Consider the following 22,934-nt stretch of genomic DNA (forward strand, 5'->3'; position numbering starts at 1 on the left):
CCACATCACATCTTCCTCCTCCGTTTTGTGGTCCTTTCCCTCCAATCCACATCCCCTCTAATCTAAATGCACATGCATACAAACTATTAACTGTTATTACAGAAGTATGTGATCTGAGACACAGTGTGAGGGCGTTTTCACACAGCGTACTCAAGTCTGTATCCCAGTACGCTGGACCCCAAAGTCCGCTTAATTTTATCCATGTGAATGCAACCATTCCGTGCTCGTGTACCATGCCTGAGTCCAGTTGAGAAGGTAGTCCTGGGTCCAGACTGCCCATACTCCAGCATGATATGTTGCCGTGTGAATGCGATTCATGCCCGAGACTGGAAGTGACCTAATCACCATTCCGACAATAGAAGTGGGTTAAGCACCATGAGACTGTAGACGGCACTCCTGTTGTCTCCTGAAAAAGTCTTGGATCTGCAAGGCCCGGGCTCGCCTTATCAACTGAACCACTCTGTGATATATCAGGGATAACGAAGGGCGCTCTGCTTCTCTTTACCTCAAACAGACTAACAGATAGGTAAGGATTTGTCTTCTTCTGACTTCCACGTTTGTTGGATAGCGACCGAATTCCTTCCACACTGCCTCCTACTGTTTCAGCCCTGTAACACCCATTCGTACTCGGGCGCAGGCTGCGGTACGCACTTGAGAACGCAACATCTGCGTGAAAATTATGACCATTTCCAAGTACGGTACGGACTTGAGTACGCTGTGTGAAAGTGCCCTAAAATTTTGCCACTCGTACAGTTGAAATGTAAAGGAAATTAACTCTAGAAACCGCCTTGTGTTTGTACCAGGATGGAAACATGTAGTTTCATTTTTTCAGTCTTGGAGGCTGCTGCTTACTGAAATAGCTGGTGTTCACACAAAACTTGCTGATACAAACACTGAGACACAATGTCCTTAACTTTTCCCACATAAAAGCCAAAAGCAGAGTAGACAGGACAGGCGAGACTTTTGTTATGATATCAAGACTCACAATAGCAACACCGACAGCAGAGACATGGCTTGTTGTTCTGCTCATCCTCACTACATATATATTGTCATGAGTTGTGGCAATCTAGTGCTGTTCGCTGCCAGTGACTGTTTCAACTGCTAGTTTTTGCCGAGCAGACAAATGCGTCATCACCGTTTTCCAGACTGACCAAAGTGGAAATGTAGATGGTACTTATTTAACTGTGAAGACATATAATGTGAGTATTTGCCAGGCCACATTTGAGTCCACATTCTGATGTGTGCCTCAGCGGTATGAGAAGAGAAAAGAGAGAAAGAGGTTTTGTTGCAAAAGCAGAAGGGAAAGTTTCACCACTGTCCCTTCAGTTCTGACCCACACAGTTTGCTGTTTAGTTTGATATGAACTCTTATGTGTGTCTGTGTGTTTGTGTGTAAGTGCATTAACTTTCATGGTTCCCTAGGCCAGAGCTCTCTGTGACAGTAACACACACACACACTATTAACGTAGCTTCCAGTGATCCAGCTCAACTCGCACAATTACTTTTCACATCATTCCTCTATCTTTCTCTTTTTCATGCACACACACTTCATCTTAGTTTCTCAAATACACCATTGTTTCTGCAGTTATCTGTCAAGAACACGAAAGATCACTTGCTTTTTCCTTGTTACGTCTGTTAGCTGCACATGCTCCCCTGTATGGATAGCTGCAGGTTAGGATTATGAGCTGAATCCTCCAGTGAGTGCCGGTAGTTGCCTCTTACCCCCCGAGGAGTCTGACCTCTGAGCATCTGAGTGAAATATTAAAGCGTTTATAATCTAGGTATTAGCTTGTAGAGGAAAATAAGAATCTATTACAGAGCAAAGTCAGTCTAATAAAGTGTGCAGTCACTTTTCGATCCCAGGAACTACAAGAAAACTGTTTATTTTGTCAGACATTTAACCCGCATTCTCCCACGCAGGCGCCCACTCGTATTTTTATTTTATTTTTTTCAGACTTGGCACATCCACGATGTAATTATGTGAAATTATTATGTAAAAGTGTGATGGATCCGTGGCGAGTTGCATATTCTGGCCAGACAGCGATGATGTTGCTCAAAAAAGCAGCCAGCCTGAACCCACAGCTCAATGTAGAAAGATGCTGTGGGAAAATCTCTGTCTGAATCAATCGATACAAGTCTGTTTCATGCCTTTTCTCACAACCCTCTGCGTGAGCGATTCCTTTTGCAGCTCAGTGCTAGAATTTGGCATTAGGATACACTATACACACTCACAGGGTGCTTGAGACTTTTAGTTTCTCTAGCCAGGGCTTTTCCTGAGGAGGATGGATTTTTGTGTGCATGGATATAAGCTTTAACTCTGGACACATCCCACTTCTACAAAAATACTGCTTTCCTGTACAAAGAATTATGACAGAATAAAAGAAAATGACCATCCTGTTCCAGTAGGGGTGATTTTTGACTGCATTTCCCCTCAGAGGCCACTTTTCTGAAACTACTTTTCACATCCTACATAAAGTGTTTGGAGTTTTAACAGTTGGGCAGTGAATTGGCAGGGATCTGGCTGAGGGTTACAAATACAGCTCTTGTTTTATACTGCGACACTCTAAGTGAAGCACTTGTGATTTTATTTATTTATTCATGGCTAATTTTACAAAAACTGTCAAAGTATAAGCAACACCCAGTCATATGCATAGAAAAGCCAACAAAACAACAACCATTATTTTCAGAATTAAGAAAATGATTCATATTACATAGTAAATTTAGAGAAAATTGGTTAAAGAAAGTATGATTTCATCCATCGCAGTTACACTCATAGCGAGAGCTGGAAAACTTTGTCAGTTAGATGAAGCTTTTCATACAGTAAAATACTACGTGAGCCTGCTGCCTTCAGCTTAGTGTTTATGCATAAAGAGTTGTTTTCAACCAGAATTTTGTTTACAAATTTTAAGCCAGGTTTAGCTTTGCCACCTGATTCACAGGGAGACAACTGATAACAATGACTCACATAGCATTAGTTCAACACTTTCTTCCAGTTGCTTGCATGAAAGAAAAAAAAGTGCATATACAGCTGGATGGAAACATACTTACAGACTGCCCTCCTTCAGGAATCTAGACTGTGAATCAAATCAAGTAGTTCTGTTGCTTTATTTACATGCATTAAACTTTGCATGGTGTGCAAATTTTGGCAAATTTTAGTATTGTCTGAAATCAGACCCGCTGTTGTGCACTTGCTGTACAAAAAAAGTGATGCAGCCTTCTTCTTTGCTGCTTTGTGATGGTAATACATATTATCCCCATTAGACTTACAGCCATTAAACATAACTTTCAATTCAATGTCTAACATATTTTTCACTAAGTTGAACCCCATTATTTGTGTGTGAGTGTGTGTGTGTGTGTTAATGCCTTTGATTTTGTACTTGTAGTTGTCACGATCACAGCTTCCAACGCGGTCATTTCTTGTTCTCTCCCTGCTGTTGCATAGTCAAGATGACAATCATGGCAAGCGTTCTACACTTAGCTTTTTGACCATTTTGAGTGCATGTATAGATATTTACACTACTGTGTTTTGCCATAACTGACAGTGTGAACACACTTACACATACACAGTGCTAATAACCCTCAAGATTCTACTGAGAAATTTAATCTTCTAATATGTGTAACTAGGTTTCTAAATAGGTTTTGGGTGATGCACACACTGCAAAGATTTCAGAAAGAGAAAATAAGTCATCCCCGAGCAGAGGTACAGTGAAAGGGGACCCCCGGCCATTTCCGAACAATTATAGTTTATTGCATATGCCCTGGTGAAGGCAGTCATTACCCACATTGGCCATTAGCCAAGACTGTGTGGCTGCAACTCTTCAGCACTGAAGTGACAATTATAAGGTAGCTTGGTCACTGATATTTTTAAACCTGATACACTAACTATGTGTATTTGCATGTACAAGAGCGTTATTATAGTGCGCTGACGCCTCTCTGGGACGTTTTGCTCTCTAGCGTCAAAGCTTTACAAATTGAAAGGCCAAGCACACCTTCACATAGTACAGACTCGCGCATAAACACACTTTTAAATCAGCATTAGGAGTAGCCTTCACTAATCTCTATTCTCTCACTCTCCCTCGCACAAACACACACACACACACACACACACACACACACACACACACACGGGATGAGCTTTAATCAGCTATTCTCTTTCAACTGTGTCCTGACGAAAGCAGTCCACAGAATATTAAGGAGGTGTGTGAGGTAGCGTGCAAGAGCGTATGTGTGTGTTGGAGAGGGAGAGAGGGAGGGGGAGGCATTATTGTGAATATTATTAACTCGCACTGATTACAGCGAGGAAGAGAATAGAAGATAAAGAGTGAATGCATAGGCCGAGAGATGGAGATAGAAAGGCTGCAAGGACAAGAAACAAACAGAGAGAGAGAGAGAGAGAGGGGACAAAAAGAGATCCCAGACCGAGGAAGCGTGACAAAAGAGGGGAAATGAAAGAACTGGGTCATATCCCTTCCATAGCATTGTACCTGCCATCAACACGTATTATACCTACAGCACAGTTCACCCCAGGGCTGAATGATGCGGTAAACGACTGAATATGGAACAGCCCATTGAGAGGAAACCAGACCCAAGCGATGAGACATTTGGCACAGCCATCACATGGAAGCCAATCTAAATCCTTAGTGTCCAAATATGAACAAACAAACTGCGAGTCCAATATCTTTTCTTGAGCACTGTGTATATTGCTTTAATTATAATTTAGTTCACAGCTGGACCTTCTCATCCTGTAATACACTGTGTATAATATTTGATATTAGTGGGTTCGTGGTCATGCTAATTACTGGGAACCAACACTGGGTATGAAACTCAGATTTATGGTAGCTCATTTTATTAAAGTGTGATGACACTCTCAACTCAGAGCCTCCGCCCACTGTGGGATTTTGAAAAGTTCAAAAGAAACCGAAAAAAAAAAAAAAAAAAAGATTGTGTGAGGCAGGAGTTGTTCAGTCAGGTTCTCAGGACAGAGAAAAATGGAGAGTGACGAAGAATCCCATGGCACTTACACTGTTATATGGATCTGAAACATAGATGTAGCCACTAGTTTAACCCATAAAGACCCAGTGCTACTTTTGTGGTAGTTCCAAAAATAATTTTTCTCTCTATTTAACCTTTTGTAAGTAATTTATCACAGTTTATTATCCCCTTTATTTATCGCCCTGTATTTTCCTATATTTAATTTCCTATATTTAATTTCGATGTTCATGAAAACTCAATAAATTCAAAGGTTAGTATATCAAAACAGAGAAAACTGAAGAAAAAGTTACTTTTTTTTAGCAAAATATATCAATAACTGAACATAAACCAAGTCTCTCCATCCACTGTCATTTATAAAACTCCATGGGTTTTATTTGTGAATCAGTGTTGTAGAAGACGACAGCGTTTCCATGTTCACTACAGAGCTTCTGAATGTTCAAATGGGTCACATCTGATGACCATGAAAAGATGTCAAGGATTCTATTTACAAGGACAGGATTAGTGGATAAACAGGTATTAAATATTTTAGATCAGTAGATGGTTTAGTCGCCAGGGGATGTTTGGGTCTTTAAGAGTTAAAGATGGCTTGTCACCATCTTACAGTAACGATGGAAGGGTCTAGAAAGTGAACCATTAGTGAGCCATTGCGTCAGTGGGGTTTGGTTTGTTTGCTTGAAGACAGCAATGTTATATATTCAGTTCCCCAAAGAGTGGTCTGACAGCAACCTGAAAGTCGAAAGGGCTCAAGGATATCATCATTCACTTTTTTCTCTGTTTTGTTTTGTAAAAATGTTCCAAGTAGTGGTCTATATCTTGCCTTGCAATGTTCAGGATTATTTAACAGTAGGTGGCATATTGAGCCATTTTCAGACCAGAGATTTGGTAAATGTCAATATTAAAACCGACATTTTATCTTTACTAGTTACAAGTCTCACACCATGTATTTGTATGCTCTTTAGGTGATGGTAGCCTGGTGATAAAAAGATCAAGCTTGTGCCTATCAACACAACATGTCCATGCCAGCTTGAAGATGGTGTTCAGGGACAGTGTGTGTTATGTGGTTTTGTAACACAGGAGTAAAAGCTGAAAGAAAGTTATTTACTGTCACAATTGCTATGGCAAGACTGCAGATGAACTTAAGTTGCAGCCAAGTGCTGTTGACAGCTTACAAAGCCTCATAATGAAAGCAGAAAGCATCTCCTGAGTATTATAAATATTACACAATGACAGCCTGCGGATATGTTGGCTTAAAAGTTCTCCCTGCAGTTGTATACAGACTGTACGTGAGGAAAAAATATGTGGAGAAACAACACACAACTGAGCAGACTGTTTGGCTGAGGGTCAGAACTCTCTAACTGCTGGGAAATTATAACAGTTAACATTGTTGGGCTTTTTTTGTTTGTTTTTTAATAGCTGAATGAAAATGCAGTGTAGAAAAATGTGTAACAACGTTCAGTTCAGGCAATGAGAAACATATCTCATGCTGGAGTCAATTCAGTACCAATTCAAGGCCATTACAAGTCAATGGGTTTTTCTCCCAATATAGAGTAAGTGAATTGAAGCTCAGTTTGATCTGAGTGAATTGAATCTAAAGGTTTTTGCAATGGGCTATCAGTGATATAGAAAAGCCCTGCCAGTGACTTTAAACCATATTGTATTCATAATTTCTCTGTATTATCAAGGTGTGATGATTGAAAAACTATGAAGTAAGAAATAATTACTTGTTGGCCTTGCGTCCTCGGACAGTTTTTTCTCTATTGCCTTTTGTCACTTGGTTTCTCAGTCCAATCCTGACTCAACAAAATTGTCATTCCCATTCCCAATCCAACAGAAATGGCCCCCACTTTTTTTTTTTTCTCCAAGAAGCCACATTGTATCTTGTAATAGAAACAATCTTCAAATACGATATTTTTGTTCCTGGCTTTGTCTAGTTTTGCATTAAGCAATTGCAAAGCAGAAGTTGTTGAACTGCTGCCGTCAAAACCAGAGACGTCTGTTTCAATTCATGTAGCAACAGCTCCACCTAGCAGCAGCCAAGAATATTGCTCCTGAATTGTTTCTAAAAGTCAGTGTAGCCTCTGCAGTGGACACATGCATTTTGTTTCAGCTTGCATATATCACAGTACAGCAACAGAACACACAATGAGCTTTTTTGCAGTTCTTTTTTTTTTTTTAATTGAACACTCATTATTTGACGTGAAGAAAAGACTTAGTCACACGTTTCCTGTCCCTTTCCCTGTCCGTTTTTTGTCCTCAGACCGTGGATTATGAGACTAAGAGGCTGTACACTTTGAAAGTGGAAGGATCCAACCCTCATGTTGACCCACAGTTCCTTGCCTGGGGGCCTTATAAGGATGAAGCCACTATAAAGGTAAATATGTGAAATTATGCTTAAAATAAATGCATGTTTGAGTGAGTGCATGCAGAGTCAATACAATGTAGTTTTGACATTTTTATTTTTACTTTCAATTGTTTTACTTGTTTTTCTTGTTGTATGAGGTCAATTGTGGTTTTATTTTTATGTTTTGTTAAGGAATTTCTTAGCTTTAGTTTCAGTTTGATCTAGTTTTATTGTTAGTTAGTTAGTTTTTCATATTTTATGAGAAAAGCTTTTATTTATAGAAATAAATAATGCACAACATTAAAAATGATTTACAAACCACTATTTTCTTTTTGGTCATCATGGAAAATTAACACTGAGGGAAAAACAACTCACATTATTTTCAACTCTGTGTTTATTTAGTCTTTGTTGTACTTTTTTCCATTTCTACTTTTATTTCCGTAAACAAAATAATTTTTTTCACCATTACTTTTAGTCATATGGTCCTGTGTTGATGTGAGGAATGAGGAATAAGTACAAAAGTATGTGTTTTTGGTGACATTAGACCCAGCACTGAATATGTTTGTGTGTGTAACCAGAGGCTTTAATCAGTGTTGCATTTTTGTGTGTTTGTGTGTGTGTGTGTGTGTGTGTTTGTGTGTAGATTTCTGTGGAGGACGCAGATGAGCCTCCTGTGTTCATAGCCCACAGTTACACATTTGAGGTAGAGGAGAATGCGCCTGAGGGAACCCTAGTGGGACGCGTCCACGCCAAGGACACTGACGTTGCCAACAACCCTGTCAGGTAATGAAGACACACACGTGAAATTAACACAGAGACATTCACTGCAGGGTTGGAGGAGAGGTCGAATTTTCATGGTGGTTTAAGTTATCAGACAATCACCACAAAAACTAAAATAAAGTACATTTATGACAATATTTCTTCAGTTAAGCTAAAGACTCATATGTATATGTATATATTGTAAAATGTATATACTGTAGAAAGACAACATCACATCATACATACATACATATATCAGTCATTTCTCATGAAAAATTCAAAACTTTGTCCAAATTAATGCCATAGATTTCCGTGACAGAAATTATGTTCATGTTTATACATTTATATTTATAGGATTTTATATTCATATGAATTTATGTTTATAGGAATTTATAATTTATTTATATTTTTATATTTATATTTGAAGTCTGACTAATTGCATATTTTTCTGTGAATGGAGCTGAAATTTATATTGAAACTCCAAATAACCCAGAATAAAGAATATTATGCAACATGGATTTAGTAGTTGCTGAAATTAAATTAATAAATGCTGATTCTCACAAGGTTCTTGGTTCCTCAAAAAAAAAAAAAAAACAAAAAAAAAAAACAACTAGATCTTTGAGCTGAAAAGAAAAAAAAAAAAGAACTCCTGCGACTACATTTTCTCAAGAATCACTATTTTAATTTTCTTGAAATTCATATTGATTCACTGCAGCCTGTTCAGTAAATTTGTAAAATACAACATGTTTTGGCTCCGTTTGGTGCCTGCTGCATGATGTCATCTATTTCCATGTAAAAATTTAAAGAAACAGTTCAGAGCAGTTTGCAAATGCAAAATAACAGATGTGTATTGAACTAATGAAGTGAGATTGATGTTTCTAACCTGACACATGGAACAAGATGATATTATTTAGTATGCTGCAAACTGAGTCACTACAAACTGTGGGTTGCAAATTTCATGAATGTAAGAAAAAACAGACCCAATAAGTGTCACACAGTGAATCTGCAAGAAATCAGTGAGCAATCAATCAGTCACAGTACAGTAGCTATTTAAAAAAATGAATAAAATAAAGTTGATGGAAATTAAAATAACCCTTCTTTGGAGCTAGAATGTGGACTTGAAAAAGAAAATAAAAATTCTTGCAAAAATGATTAGAATTTTTCATTTTGTCAGTAGGTTTTTAGCGTTTAACTAGAAGAATTTTGTCCATTCTAGACAGCTAATTAAACTAACCTCTTGGATTTGTATGGTAATAAGTATAACTTCTGTCACTTTCATGCTGTACTAACATGTTTAATACCTCTGTTGTGTCCTGCAGCTATAGGATTCCTCAGTACACAGATGTAGAGCAGTTCTTCAGCATCAACCCAGAAGATGGCATGATTACCACAACAAGACCCCTGGACAGAGAGACCCAGGCCTGGCATAATATCTCTGTGTCAGCGAAAGAGACAGGTACGCTCCACATGAGCTCAGGCGAGACCAATCCAGGCTGAATCTGACGCAAAAAGATCAGTAGGTGGCAAGTATCACAGAAGTTAATTATCTGACAAGTCAAAATTAAAAACTACACTGAAAACTTTCCACTGTCCATTGCTACCACAAACTCTGTTGCAAGCTCTACAGAGAGGGTTTGGGTAGAGGCGGTGGTGGTGGTGGTGGTGGGGGGGGGGGGGGATGCCAGTGGACCCACAGGCCTTCTGAAGCACTCCCTCTGCAGCTTTAACCCCACTAACTCTCCAGCCAACACGCCACACTGGCCCCACCCTGGTATTCTGTGGTTGGAACTCAAGCTAGCGGAGCGCCGCGTGGTTTCCCTGTGGCGTACTAGACGCCAGACGTCCAGATGGAAATGGGCTCGCCGCCCACTAAGCTAGGATCGTTGCTGTCTATGCTAACCGCTAACAGGCCCTGGGAAGCTAAATAAATGCCTAGTAATGACAGGGTAGTGGAAAAGTCATACTGACTAAAATTACAAATATGCAAGACAGTGCAGAGAGGGTTTTTTTTAATAGAGAATTGAATGTGTAGAAAAATGTGGTTGTTTTTTTTTTTTTTTTTGGAACGTTTATGTTGTGGTATTTGATTTGACATTATTCTCCCTGCATCACACAATTTATTTTTCAGTATCTTCAGCTCTAGCAGGCATACCTTGATATCAGATACATTGCAGAACAGAATGGATGGTGTGGAAAAAATAAGAGGAACAGACTAACGGAGTGGCAGACTGGATATTTTTATATCTCTAAAACCCATGTCTGTAATTTTTGAAAAATCAAAATAGCTCAGAACTGGCGGAGAGCCTGACTGACAAGCAATCTTGCAGAAAATATTCATAGCCAATTTTGTCTTCAGTTTATGCCAAATGCAGATTAAAATGTGGACATGCAAGTTGTCACACATGCATTTAACCACAAATGACATTCTGTTTTTAATGACACTGACACTGCTTGAATAGTAATTCTTAATAGCAGAATGCCGATGAATTTCATAGCTTATCCAGAGATGGGCAAACATGCTTCACAAAGTGTCTTCTTACAGATTATAAATACTTGGTTCTACCCAGTTAAAATGCAACTAATTTGTATATTTAAATGACAAAAACAAATGAAAGCGACCAGTTATAGCCATCTGACAAATACCAAAGCACGAATAATTGGACTCTAATGGTTGTGTTTTTAATTCACCATAATGTACATTTCCAGAGAATACACACCATCAGTACGGTCTGAATTTATCAAGACCTCAGTTAAACATGCAGGAAGAGTTCAGCATACATTAGAAATGAGAACATTAGAATAAACAGATTAGAAAATGGGGAAACATCTGTGATAATATGGAAATATCTGAATAAGAAAATGGGAATTAGAAATAAAGGCATAATTCTGATGAAGGTCTGGATCCCCATGCAGTTGAACAAGACAAACATGCATTTAAGAATCATCTGTTTATGTGTAAATTATACTTCCGATATGCTGTTTGGATGTATGGAGGATGATGGGATGAAACATGACACTGTTTTTTTGAGTCACTGTCTAAGCTAGAGGTGTCAAACTCATTTTTGTTCAGCGGCCACATTCAGCCCAATTTGATACAAAGCGGGCCAGACCAGTAAAATACTATCAGAATTACCTATAAATAATGTCATCTCTGAAATTTTCTCTATGTTTTAGAGTGAAACATGTAAAATTACATAATGTCAGTGTTTACATTTACAAACTATTTTTTCATAAAAAATGTGAATAACCTGAAAAACAACAGTTTTATGCCTGAACTTATCATTTACACTTGTATTTTACAACTTAGAGATCTCAGTGGATCTACAAATACACCAAACATTTAGTAACAGGCAGAACATAGTTTAGTTTTTTGAGTCTGGCATTTGCAGTTTGGAACTAAAATGAGTTTGACACACTTGATTGTTAATATCTTCAGTGTAATTTTTGCATTTCACAAATACATCCCGCAGATCAGATTGGAACCTTTGGCGGCCTGGTTTTGACACCTACGGTCTAGCCATCAGATTGCCCAGATGGTGATCTTGAATAATATAATTATTTAAAAAGTACAAACTAATCAAGTATTTAATGACAAATTGCCCCACAAATTCCAAATGCTGTGTGTATGTGTGCATGCAGGAGGCCACCATCAGGAGACCAAAGTACGCGTGAACATCAAAGTCAAAGACGTAAACGACAACGCCCCAGAGTTTGCCACCAACAATGAAGTTCTTATGTGTGAAACCATCGCCCCAGGGAAGGTGAGCATATGTGCACTGCAGGAGAAGAGTAAAAAATGCAGCTCCGTGGACTCTGTGGATTAGATTTAGGAGGCAAACAATGCTAAACAGCATTTCTAATTGTTCTGTGTGTGTTTTTCCAGCTTATTGAAACAGTCAGTGCGGTGGACAAAGATGAAATGGCCAACAGACAACACTTCACATTCAGCCTCGCTCCTGAAGTCGCCCACAATCACAACTTCTCCCTCAAAGACAACAGAGGTGAGTAATCTTTAACAATACCCTTGTTTGTCTTCATTCTTTTCTGTTTTTTTTTTTTTTTTTCCCCTATGTTTTCTTCTTGAAGCCAGTCATACTGTTTCTTCATCTGTGGGTCTCCCTCTCCTTTTCCCCCCTTTCACCATGATTAGATCAAAGCATAACCAGATGGAGGCTTACATTACCTTGTAGAAAGCAGCAGGTGCTCTAAATCACACGTACACACACACACACACCGATGCTCACAGTCCTGCGGGCTGTATTAATTGCAGTGGGGTCTCTGTCCGTCTGTACATATATCTTAGGGGGCCACCTGATTGAATTAAGTTTTGTGAGTACTGGGAGAGAAATTAACAAAAAATAGAAAAAAGCGAGAGAGGCATAGAAAAAGTGGACACAGAATGGATAGACAGCAGCAAAGTGGATCTAAAAAATGTGAATTATCTTATCTCAAACAATAAAAAGGAATATTTTTGGACACTTTGACAATGTCATAGTGCATCCTAGATGTCATAGGTAGCTTTTGAGGGCATTACACAGAGCTCAAAATGTCAAAAATATTGAACCCAGGACTTTCTTGCTGTAAGGCGACAGTACTAACCACTGCACCATCGTGTTGCCATGTCATCTTTGTGCTGTTATTTGTTGAATTGCTTACCTCTATTTCTAATCTAATACCTGTCTTGGAAAAAATCTTCTACACTGTTATGAAAAGGATGAGGGCTGGCTTTTCCATAAAATTCTCATGCTCACTTCAGAGTTCTTCAGTGTCTCTTCTGCCCTTCTACAGCCATATCAGGGAATGACACCTCATTTTAGACAGCTATGGCTAATAGTATTGGCTAGCTGCTCTTGCCAAAAAAAAAAAAAGTACAACCTCAGTATTACCATATTTATGCCATGACTGAAAGCTGCAATGACATTACCATCATTAAATTAGTCATATCTGTGCCCCAACTTGACAGTGAAATTTCCATTTCTGATCCCATACACTTTTATTCACAACACTGCAGACCTCTCTTAGGCCCAATCCCAGTTCACCCCTTGGCCCTCCCTCTTACCCCTACCCCTTGGCCCTTGCACTTGGCACTATTCCTTGAAACGGATTTGCAAGGGGTAGGGGTTGAAACATTCCCCTATGAAATGGGACAACCCTTCGCGACCTGTTATGTCATCAGCAGTCATCGATGCCAATATAAACAGCTGCGAAAACTTTGTTTCCAAAAGCATTCACCATGCCGTCAGTAGCTGTAACCATCTCTGTTCCATGGGCTTTGCTCGTGTTTTTGTGGCTATCTACTATAAACCGCAGAAATGCGATCTATAACACATTGAAATGGCATTAAACAGTCGATCAAATGAGTAAGTATTTTACGAAGAAAATATGTACATTTGTGTGTTTCTTTCATCACACTGCTGCACATTTTGGCTGTGTTTACCTACATTTTGTCAACAATTCTAACAGAATTGTGGGAAATTTCTCCTACCCCTCCGTTCGTAATGTGGTCCGGAAATATCTCAGTTTTGAGGGCTATACAGTCCTCCACCTTAGCCCTTCCCCTCCGTCTAATTGAGAATCAGGACAACACTACCCCTTCACGTGTACACACAAAACCGAGGGGTAGGGGTAAAAAGGGGAGGGCCAAGGGGTGAATTGGGATTCAGCCTTACTCTGGACACATGTTCATATGTAAAGCAGACATTAATACCCACAGTCTGTTTGGACCCATGATTTGTGAAGCCTTGCCATTGAATGATAATTTCTCGCTATATTTTATTCCTCTATTCTTTCATTTTCAATCTTTGTGTTGATCACCATATTAACCAATACTATGTCGTGTTTGATACAAATATTTCCAACAGACACAGCTCAACCAGCTCATCACTGCTGTCAGTCTGAAGTCGAGCGGCCAATCTGTAAACGAGCAACCCCATGCAAAATTACAGCACATTCAGACAGACAGACAGAGAGAGATAGACAGACAGGAGGGAGGGGAGTCACTAATTCCATCTGTCCACATACACTCATGTTGCTTCACATGTGCACACACACATCTGTTAGGGAGTACCAGTGTTGGCAGGAGGCTGATAGCAACAGATGACTGAGACATCACCAAGAGGGGATGATGGCGAGATGTGCTTTTATTTATTTATTTATTTATATTGGAGATGTTACCTACCGTGAAAAGTTTTAATGAAAACTTTTGAAGATATCGCCTTCGTGTTTAATTCATGATATCTGGGTAGTCTGGGTAGTTTTAACCACAGTTTCTGGTATATCCAACAGAGAGAGAGAGAGAGAGAGAGAGAGAGGTGCCACAGAGGAATAACAATAAAGGACAAAGCAGAGAGAGCAGGGCAGATAAAACTGTTACCGGCTTGTGTCCAGTGTTCTGCATCCATCACATCATGACAATCACATGTGCATTAGGAAGCATTAGGACGGAAAGAAAGAGAGCGAAGCGGTAAGATAGATGTGTGATAGCCAAGTTAGCTATAGAGTAGCTTCTAATTACATTTCCTTCTCAGCTGATGAATAGACCCACTATTAAACATGAATTTAATATTGTAGACGTCACACACCACTGGATTGTGGGTGTACAGTATGTGCACCGTTGTATGTCCACAGCAGCAAGAAGAGAATATTAGGATTGTGCAGTTTTGCAGTTATGAGTATGTTTTTTCATTTTTTTTTTTTTTTTTTTTTTTTTTTTTTTCAACACACAGTTGTGTTTCTTGCATGTGTAGTTTTTTTTTTGTTGTTTTTTTTTAAATTAATCTTTCTGTGGGGTTTTCTATGAACGTTCTATGAATGGTTTTAGTACTTTTCATTTATTTTTACCTCCGCCAAGGAGGTTATGTTTTTGCCAGGGTTTGTTTGTCCGTCTGTCTGTCTGTTTGTTTGTCTGTCCGTTAGTGTGCAACATAACTCAAAAAGTTATGGACAGATTTTGATGAAATTTTCAGGGTTTGTTGGAAATGGGATAAGGAAGAAATGATTAAATTTTGGTGGTGATCGGGGGTGGGGGGGCCACTGATCAGCCTTGGCGGAGGTCTGCGCTCTCCGAGTGCTTCTAGTTGTGTTATGAATTTGGCTAATTTTGGTTATTTTACTTAATTTTTTTTTTACTGTTTTTCTCTGTTTCACGAGAAAAGTCTTGATTCATAGAACCTGAAAAAACAGGATGAAAGGTTAAAGGTTTATCAGTCACACCTTATTGTGCAAGACATGTTATGCTGTTGTGAAAATTGTACATCTCGGATTGTTCATCTTTGTTTTTATTTATGTATTTATTTGCATTTTATTGTGAAAGAATAGTTCTGTAAATGTAAATATTTTCACAGTGTAATGTTATTATTTTCACTTAAATTTTTTCCACATAATTTTTCACAAGGAAAATTTGTAGTTTTCATTATTCATGTGTTATTGTGTTGTTATTTTTACTTGAGAGCACATTGGTCTGTATGTGGAAACTGAACCAAAATGATTTTGACAGCCTTGACAGTTCAGGTTAATTTTTGCACTTTCATCCCGCGGGCCAGAATTGACCCTTTGGCGGGCCAGATCTGGCACCCGGGCTACATGTTTGTCACCTGTGCTCTAGATGCACACTCCAGTGTCTGGTGGCAGGTCCGGAATTTTGCAAATCTATCATGGAGCCCAGCCTTCAGTTCAGGCAGCTGGGTTAGTGAACACTGTTATACAAATATGAGGTGTTTTTTGGTTGAGAAACAAACAGATTGTACAAATTTGCAGTTTCCAACAACATGTAAATGACAACTTTTTTTTTTTTTTTTTGCCAGTGACTGGGTTGGTATGATACTGAAAGACTTTTTCTATAAATATGGAATGAGACAAAGCAGTACCAATATTTTTTCTTTGATTTCATTTATTCATGTTTTATAGACAAAACAAAATCCGCCGGATAATTTGGTATTTCCATGGTGGTTTAGGTGGTTCAAACATCTGTATAAATTGATCATTGACTAAATTTCTGTCTATGTATGTCTCCACAGACAGCACAGCCAGCATCTATGTGCTCCGGAAAGGCTTCAGCCGCCTCACCCAGGATGTTTACTTCCTTCCAGTTGAGATAAATGACAATGGATTCCCTGCCATGAGCAGCACTAACACCCTCACCATCAGAGTCTGCTCCTGTGACAGCAAAGACACCATTCTGTCCTGTAATGTGGAGCCCTACGTCCTACCTGCAGGCCTCAGCACAGGGGCGCTGATAGCAATACTAGCCTGTATTGTCATTTTGCTGGGTAAGGAAAAACATTTTGTAAAACGCGTTGTTTCTGGGAAATCAGTCTTGTTACTTTTTTCTCTAAAGAATACAAATCTTGTCAACTGTATTTTCCATTAAAAACACATTCTAATTGTAAAAAAAATAGTGGCTTTGTGCTAATGAGTTTATCATACTGGCACACTGTTGAAGCCATATTTTCCTACAATTGTAAGTGAATTTATAGCAAAGTTTTAAAATTTCACAAAAAAGAAACTGTAACTTAAGTGCGTTTCCATAACCAGGTTTGGAAGGAATAAATCTAGGCTGCACAATAATGTTGCAAGGTGGCGCTCTAGACAACATTCCACATAGTTCTATCAAAATAGAAAACGTCAAACATTGTGTTGCCGTGTTCCATCTAATATGCGTAAAATATTTTCTTTTTCATAGATAAAACTGAGGAAGAATTTACTTTCTTCATTAGTCCATGCTACCTGTTGTGTCTTTGCTATCAAAAGGCAACAACCAGTTCAAGCTTGTGTAAAAAGTTGATTGAAAGTTTTTTTTTTTTTCATTAATTTAGAAAGCAACACTTAAAATTTATGAGCTAGTTTAAGGATATTTTTCCAGACCTGAGTCTACATATAGTCATCATTATTTTGTGTTATCATTTATGTGGCAACAGAGGGAGTTGTTTGCTTTGAAATGGAATTAGCTAACATCAGTAAAATGAAACAGACTTAGACAAAATCTTAGCTAGCTATACCCCTCATATTCCACATATTCCATTCCATTGTGCATGTGCAACCATGATGTAAATATGTAGGCAAAATAATATATATTTTTTTTGTTTTAATTCTTTATTTACATAAATATTTATATAAATAGCAAATTTCTTATTTTTCTCTTATATATATCTTTTCTCACTCATTTATGTTTTTTTCTACGTGTATTTTTCTCTGCACTTGCTTGTTGTGTTGTTGCTTTTAACTGTGAAATTTCCCCCAGTGGAATGAATAAAGTCTTATCTTATCTTACCTTATCTTATTTTATCTTATCTGATAGTGAGCTAGAGTCAACCCACAACTAGCTGAAACAATTATTATCATTATATAATATACTTTCTTTTTTCTAGTTATCAATGGCAAGACTTTTATTCTTGCATTAAGAAATGTGGCCAGGCAAAATGTGTTGACCCTGCCAACAGATTCTTTGATTACGTTCAAAAATATTTGTGCTGTTTTTGCAATTGAGATGCAGAGTTCTTGATTAACACCAGATTTGCTCAACATTCTGTATTCGTTGGCCCATCAGACTGTCCCAGTTATGCTGAATATGGCTGATATGTATTAATGAGTTTATAGTTTGGGGAAATGTGGAGAACTGAGTCAGATAAAACACACATTGCAGCTTTTAATCTGTCATAGTCTTTTTATTTACTGTAGGCTAATGTACTGGTTCATTGTACTCTCACTGCTAATGTTTATACTGAGCCGTACAGCAAAACCAAAACCCTTTTGGAAGCCTGACATGTTGATAACCACCAGCAATTAAAAAGGCATGTGTATATAGCACAATACAATAATGATATTAATTAAACTGTCCAAGGTCTAATTACAGTATCTCCCAGAGTGCATACTAATTATCCCAGACTGGCTTCTCTCCTTTTGAAAATTATCTGAAGAAATGTATTAATAAATTTAGTAAATTGTCTAAATTTTATTTATTTTTTGTTTCTTTGGCAGCAATAGTGGTGTTGTTTGTTGCACTAAGGCGTCAGAAGAAGGAACCGTTGATAGTGTTTGAGGAGGAGGACATCAGGGAGAATATAATCACGTACGATGATGAGGGAGGTGGCGAGGAGGACACTGAGGCCTTTGACATCGCTACGCTGCAGGTAGAGTATGAACAAATTCAAGTAGACTGGAATTATTACGATTAATGTTGATCATTGTACAGACAGCGGTTAAGAAGGACCTCCGATTGAGGAGGATTTGTAAATATCCCAGATTTGTGATTGTCTTGTGAATAATATATAAAAGTGACTGTTGGACAGAAAGAGATGAAAGGAGGTTTAAAAATCCAACAAGACGCTGACTGACTGTGGGCTTTATAGCAGTAATAGTGAGGAGCAGGAAAAATCTCATAGAATAAAATATTTATATTTGTATATTTATATTTGACTTTAGTAAAAAGTGCATAACTATAACAACCAAGTCAAAGTCCCTGCAGCCTGCATGTGTGACTTTCTAATTCTCAAAATGATCACCCACAAGTATTTATTTTATTGACACTTTTTCCATCCATGAAATCTTCTAAATCTTGGATGATATTGTGAACATACCTTTCAAACAGGGCTGCAGAGAAAAAACAAACAACTCATTACTACCCTATTACCTTTTAAAGAATCCTTATAACACTGCAGCTTTACAGTATTTATGTGTTTATTAAAACTAAATCAAATACTTATCAAGTATCTGATTGAACCCACAAATTTGTATTAAAATAATGAAATATTTCTTAATTAATCCTTTTACTGAATAGCAATCTCTAAGTGCTAAAATGAATCAACTTATCAGTCATGTAAATGTAATCAATGCAAAACATCTCCAAGGAAGAAGTTACTAACATCAAATTGACCGAATTAATGCAAAAATACTCTAATAATCACCCTTAAGAACTACAATTATTAGGTACTTCAAATCAATATCCTTCATGGAGCAAGTTGTGTTATATTTCATAACATGGACTCAACTAAATAAATGTAGTGGCTACATTTTCTCATTTTGTAAGATGTATTTAAAGATTTCACAGCTTTAAAATGTGCTCTACATTTATACATCCAAATCTTTTTTTTTACAAAAAATATCTTACAGTCTATTTCAGCAGTGTTTGGCTTCCTCTTGTGCTGTATTTTATGTTGATAGAAAAACAATGCACTATTCTACTCCTTTGAATTCTTTTGTAGGTCAGCCAGTTCACATTTGTTTCTTTTTTGTCTTTTCAGAACCCTGACGGTGCCAACGGTTTCCTGCCAAGGAAGGACATCAAGCCAGAGCTCCAGTATCCCATCAGGCCTGGCATCGGCCGTCCTGCAGCCAACAGTGTGGACGTTGACGACTTCATCAAGACTCGGATCGCAGAGGCCGACAGCGACCCCACCGCTCCCCCTTATGATTCCATCCAGATCTATGGGTACGAAGGTAGAGGATCGTTGGCCGGCTCGCTGAGCTCCCTCGAGTCTGTTACAACGGAGTCTGACTTGGATTATGACTATCTGCAGAGTTGGGGGCCGAGGTTTAAGAAGCTGGCGGATTTGTACGGGACCAAAGACTGCTCCATTAACGATGCTGATGAAGGTGAAGACTCTTAACAGTGGTCAAAGAGAGTGGACGTCCCAGATTTCTGATTTATTGATTCCGTAAGGAGTTGTAAACCGAAGTTAACAGCTCTCGATTTCCAATACCAATTAGCAAGTGATCGGTTTAGACCAATTTGTCACTGAACGTCGACTGCTCCCCTTCCCACAGCGCCTTCTTGGTCCTTCCAAGACGATTTGGTAACTAATACATCATGAACGCTGGGAAAAGCTGTCTGTGTTTTTCCCAAGTCTTTCCTTTACCTCCTATATCTGTTTCCTTGTCTCTTCCCACAGACTTGAGCATTGCAGGGTTGGGCTGGGAAATGTCATCAGTGTGTTCGAAAGTAACTGTTGGGAGAAAAAGTTGCTGCGTGGTTAAGACGACTTGCTTATAGCAAACTCTTGTTTAGTTTATTAGAGTTTCTATATACTTTTGTGGACTGGATTCACTTACTTCTGTGGAGATCTTATACCCATAAACTGGGTGTATTTCTCTTAGTTGCTATCTTAGTCGTGTATAAAAGTGAAACAGAAAGAGAGGAATACAGACATATAGTAGAAAATCTAGCATGGGTATCCAGCAACAGAAAGAAAATAAGATAGGTGATGAAAATGTATCAGAAAGGTTAAACTGTTAAAATGCTTTTTCACATTTGTTGTTGTTCGTCCAGAAATCAGCAGGTACTGTGGTTTTAAATGGCGTGACAGACTCTGGGTTGTTGATACTCTGAAGATGCTCACAGCATCTTCAGCATCTTCATAGTACAGCATCTTCACAGTATGGTGGCCTTATAATAAATATACAACAACTCCAGGGGAAAAAACACAAAGAATAACAACGTGACAGTAGGGAGAGCACTCGCTTCAGTAGCTACACACAGAACACACCAACAGGACACACGACGGACTGAGTATCTGTGAAAAACGCTACTCAAATACCTTTTTTTTGTTTGTTTTCTACTCCTAAAAAGAGATGGAGTCGACATGGAGTCAATTTAAAACTGTGGATGATTCTTTGTTTTCATTCTTCACCACTGCGGGGAAGAAAAGGAAAGCCGCCCCTTCTTCTCCACGCCCATTTCCACTTTATGTGTCACCCCAGCCATCCAGATTCCCACCCACCCTACCTGGTCACGTCCACAAATGAATGATCACTTCCTCATTCGGAGTCCACCAATGATGATCAATCACGAGTAAAAACCTGTGAGCTCTAAAAATCGCCTTAAACTTAAATGGACACTCTTGCAACGCAGTGCATTCTCTTTTTTTTTTTTTTTTGTTGTTGTTTTTGTTTTCTCCTTTTTCTGTTTGGTTTTTGTAACTTGAAAAGTATATTCGGAAAGCAAACTACTCCATGTTAGGTATGTACAGAGCAATGTGCAGATATACGATATCTCTCTTTGAGGATCCAACTTGCACCTCGTGCACTCTTAAAAGAGGATGTGCTGTTTTCTGACAGCTCCATTTAATGAAGAAAACATACATTGTGTTATTTGGTGACACCAGCTCTACTGGCAGGAACATCTCTCCAATCATTGTTGCTATTTATTTAGCATCTTGAAAAACTGTGCATTGAAAAATAACACAAATATAGTTTTCTTGACAAAATGTGTATCTAGAGGGCAAAAGCAGCACATCCTTCTTAAGTGTGTAGGTTCTTGTTATTATATTATTCTGATTATTATTGTTGTTTTTTATTATTATTGTTATTATTATTATTATTATCATTCTTACAACAATAATTGTTCTTTCTTTGGCTGCAAATACACAGGAACAAGCTCAAATTTAACTCTTTACAGTTCAGATTTGTCTTTCTTATAGTTGTCTTTTAACATGAAAAGGTTTTTTGACAGCTATAGGAGGTTTCCTGCCAAAAGTTAAATATCAGCTTCAGTTTCTGCCTCTCTCATCTCTTACTTTTCTTTTCTTTTTTAATCTTTGTTTTCTTTTCATTTTGTTTGGCGTTTCTTTGTTCTTTCTCCCTGGTCAAGAGGAAAACTAGCAATCTGTGTTTGTTGCAGTGAGAGAACGCCTCGTTTTTATTCTCTGTCAAGTTTTATGGTACCGATTTGTACAATTTTAAAAGTTCTTATTTTAGTATACATGCAGAATATTCCAGTATTACAACAAAAAACATGTTAAGAAGATAAGATTAAAAAAATGTTACAGCATCACACTTATATTTTCTGAACATTGTACTGTTGCTTTACTATGTGCTTCAATCTCCGAAGCGAAAAAATCTTTGAAATAAATGCTCTTTTTATAAAACGATACCAAAATTGTGTGTGTTGGAGTCTGCTTCTGTCTCTGTGCTGCTGTTATCACAGCTGTTGGCAGTTATTTGGGGTTTCTTTTGATCACAATTTATATTTTAAAGAGAACTAGTTATTATTTCAGGACAGTGAGGTCAAGTATAGGTTATACATGCATTTACTGATGGACATTAAAAAGTCACAGAAGACAGCTTACTGCTAACTCAGCCTGGCCTGATTTCATACAGTTCACCAAATGTCAGAGATTTATCCAGAGGTGCAGATATACCACATACTTTTAATTTTCACTCTGACAACTGTGGTACTGCTGTATGTCTTGTGAGACCTTATGTGGGTTTGGGCTGCTGCACAAAATGTGAAAAGTCACACAATGTTACTTTGTATGTGTTAAAATGAACTGTAGGTCAAGCTGAAGTGATTCTCAAATGGCTGAGCACATCGTGGTAGAGAGTCCACAGCCTAGTGAGAGTCATCTGCACTCAAGCAGTTCACAAAGCTCCATTTGGAAATACAATGGATGTTTTCAATTGATGGCAAAACTATGGAACCGTTGTTTCTTACAGACTTTAACCCTATAACGCCAAATATATCATATTTGATACATGAATTTTGAAACCCCCTACAAAAATCAATGTGATTTTTTTTTTTTTCTTGAAAAATCCGATGTAAACAATTAGATACATGCAATACACGGATAATCCACCAGGGGGGAGGAATTTGTTCACCAGAGGCCTTTCCAGTGACACCACTAGATTGTCATTAATGAGGAAGGAGGCAGAACTTTGCCAGTTGTGAAAAGAAATTACCAATTTGTTAGACATGTTTGTGTTATATTATGTTTTTGTTTGTTCAAAAATAATAATATTTGAGCATTGAGACCTGATGTATCAAATATGATACAACATTGAAACTCATACATGGAAATTGATATTAAAAAAAAAAAAAAAAAAAAAAGTGGGTTGTTCAGAAGGACCAATAA

At 38.0% G+C, this 22,934-nt stretch overlaps 1 protein-coding gene across 3 annotated transcripts in view; it reads left to right on the forward strand.

Annotated features, from left to right (window-relative positions):
- Positions 1-21,950, forward strand: part of cdh11 (cadherin 11, type 2, OB-cadherin (osteoblast)) — a 137,001-nt gene extending 115,051 nt beyond the window's left edge. For all 3 annotated transcript variants that reach the window (XM_030156096.1, XM_030156095.1, XM_030156097.1), the window contains 8 exons: positions 7,249-7,362; positions 7,976-8,115; positions 9,411-9,547; positions 11,731-11,852; positions 11,975-12,092; positions 16,107-16,358; positions 18,067-18,218; positions 19,329-21,950. In XM_030156096.1, the coding sequence (XP_030011956.1) occupies positions 7,249-7,362; positions 7,976-8,115; positions 9,411-9,547; positions 11,731-11,852; positions 11,975-12,092; positions 16,107-16,358; positions 18,067-18,218; positions 19,329-19,694 (1,401 nt within the window). In that variant the 3' untranslated portion in view covers positions 19,695-21,950. The remainder of the gene's footprint in view (positions 1-7,248; positions 7,363-7,975; positions 8,116-9,410; positions 9,548-11,730; positions 11,853-11,974; positions 12,093-16,106; positions 16,359-18,066; positions 18,219-19,328) is intronic.
- The last annotated feature ends 984 nt before the right edge of the window (positions 21,951-22,934 follow it).

The sequence above is a fragment of the Sphaeramia orbicularis genome, chromosome 15 (assembly GCF_902148855.1).
Source record: "Sphaeramia orbicularis chromosome 15, fSphaOr1.1, whole genome shotgun sequence".
NCBI lineage: Eukaryota > Metazoa > Chordata > Actinopteri > Kurtiformes > Apogonidae > Sphaeramia > Sphaeramia orbicularis.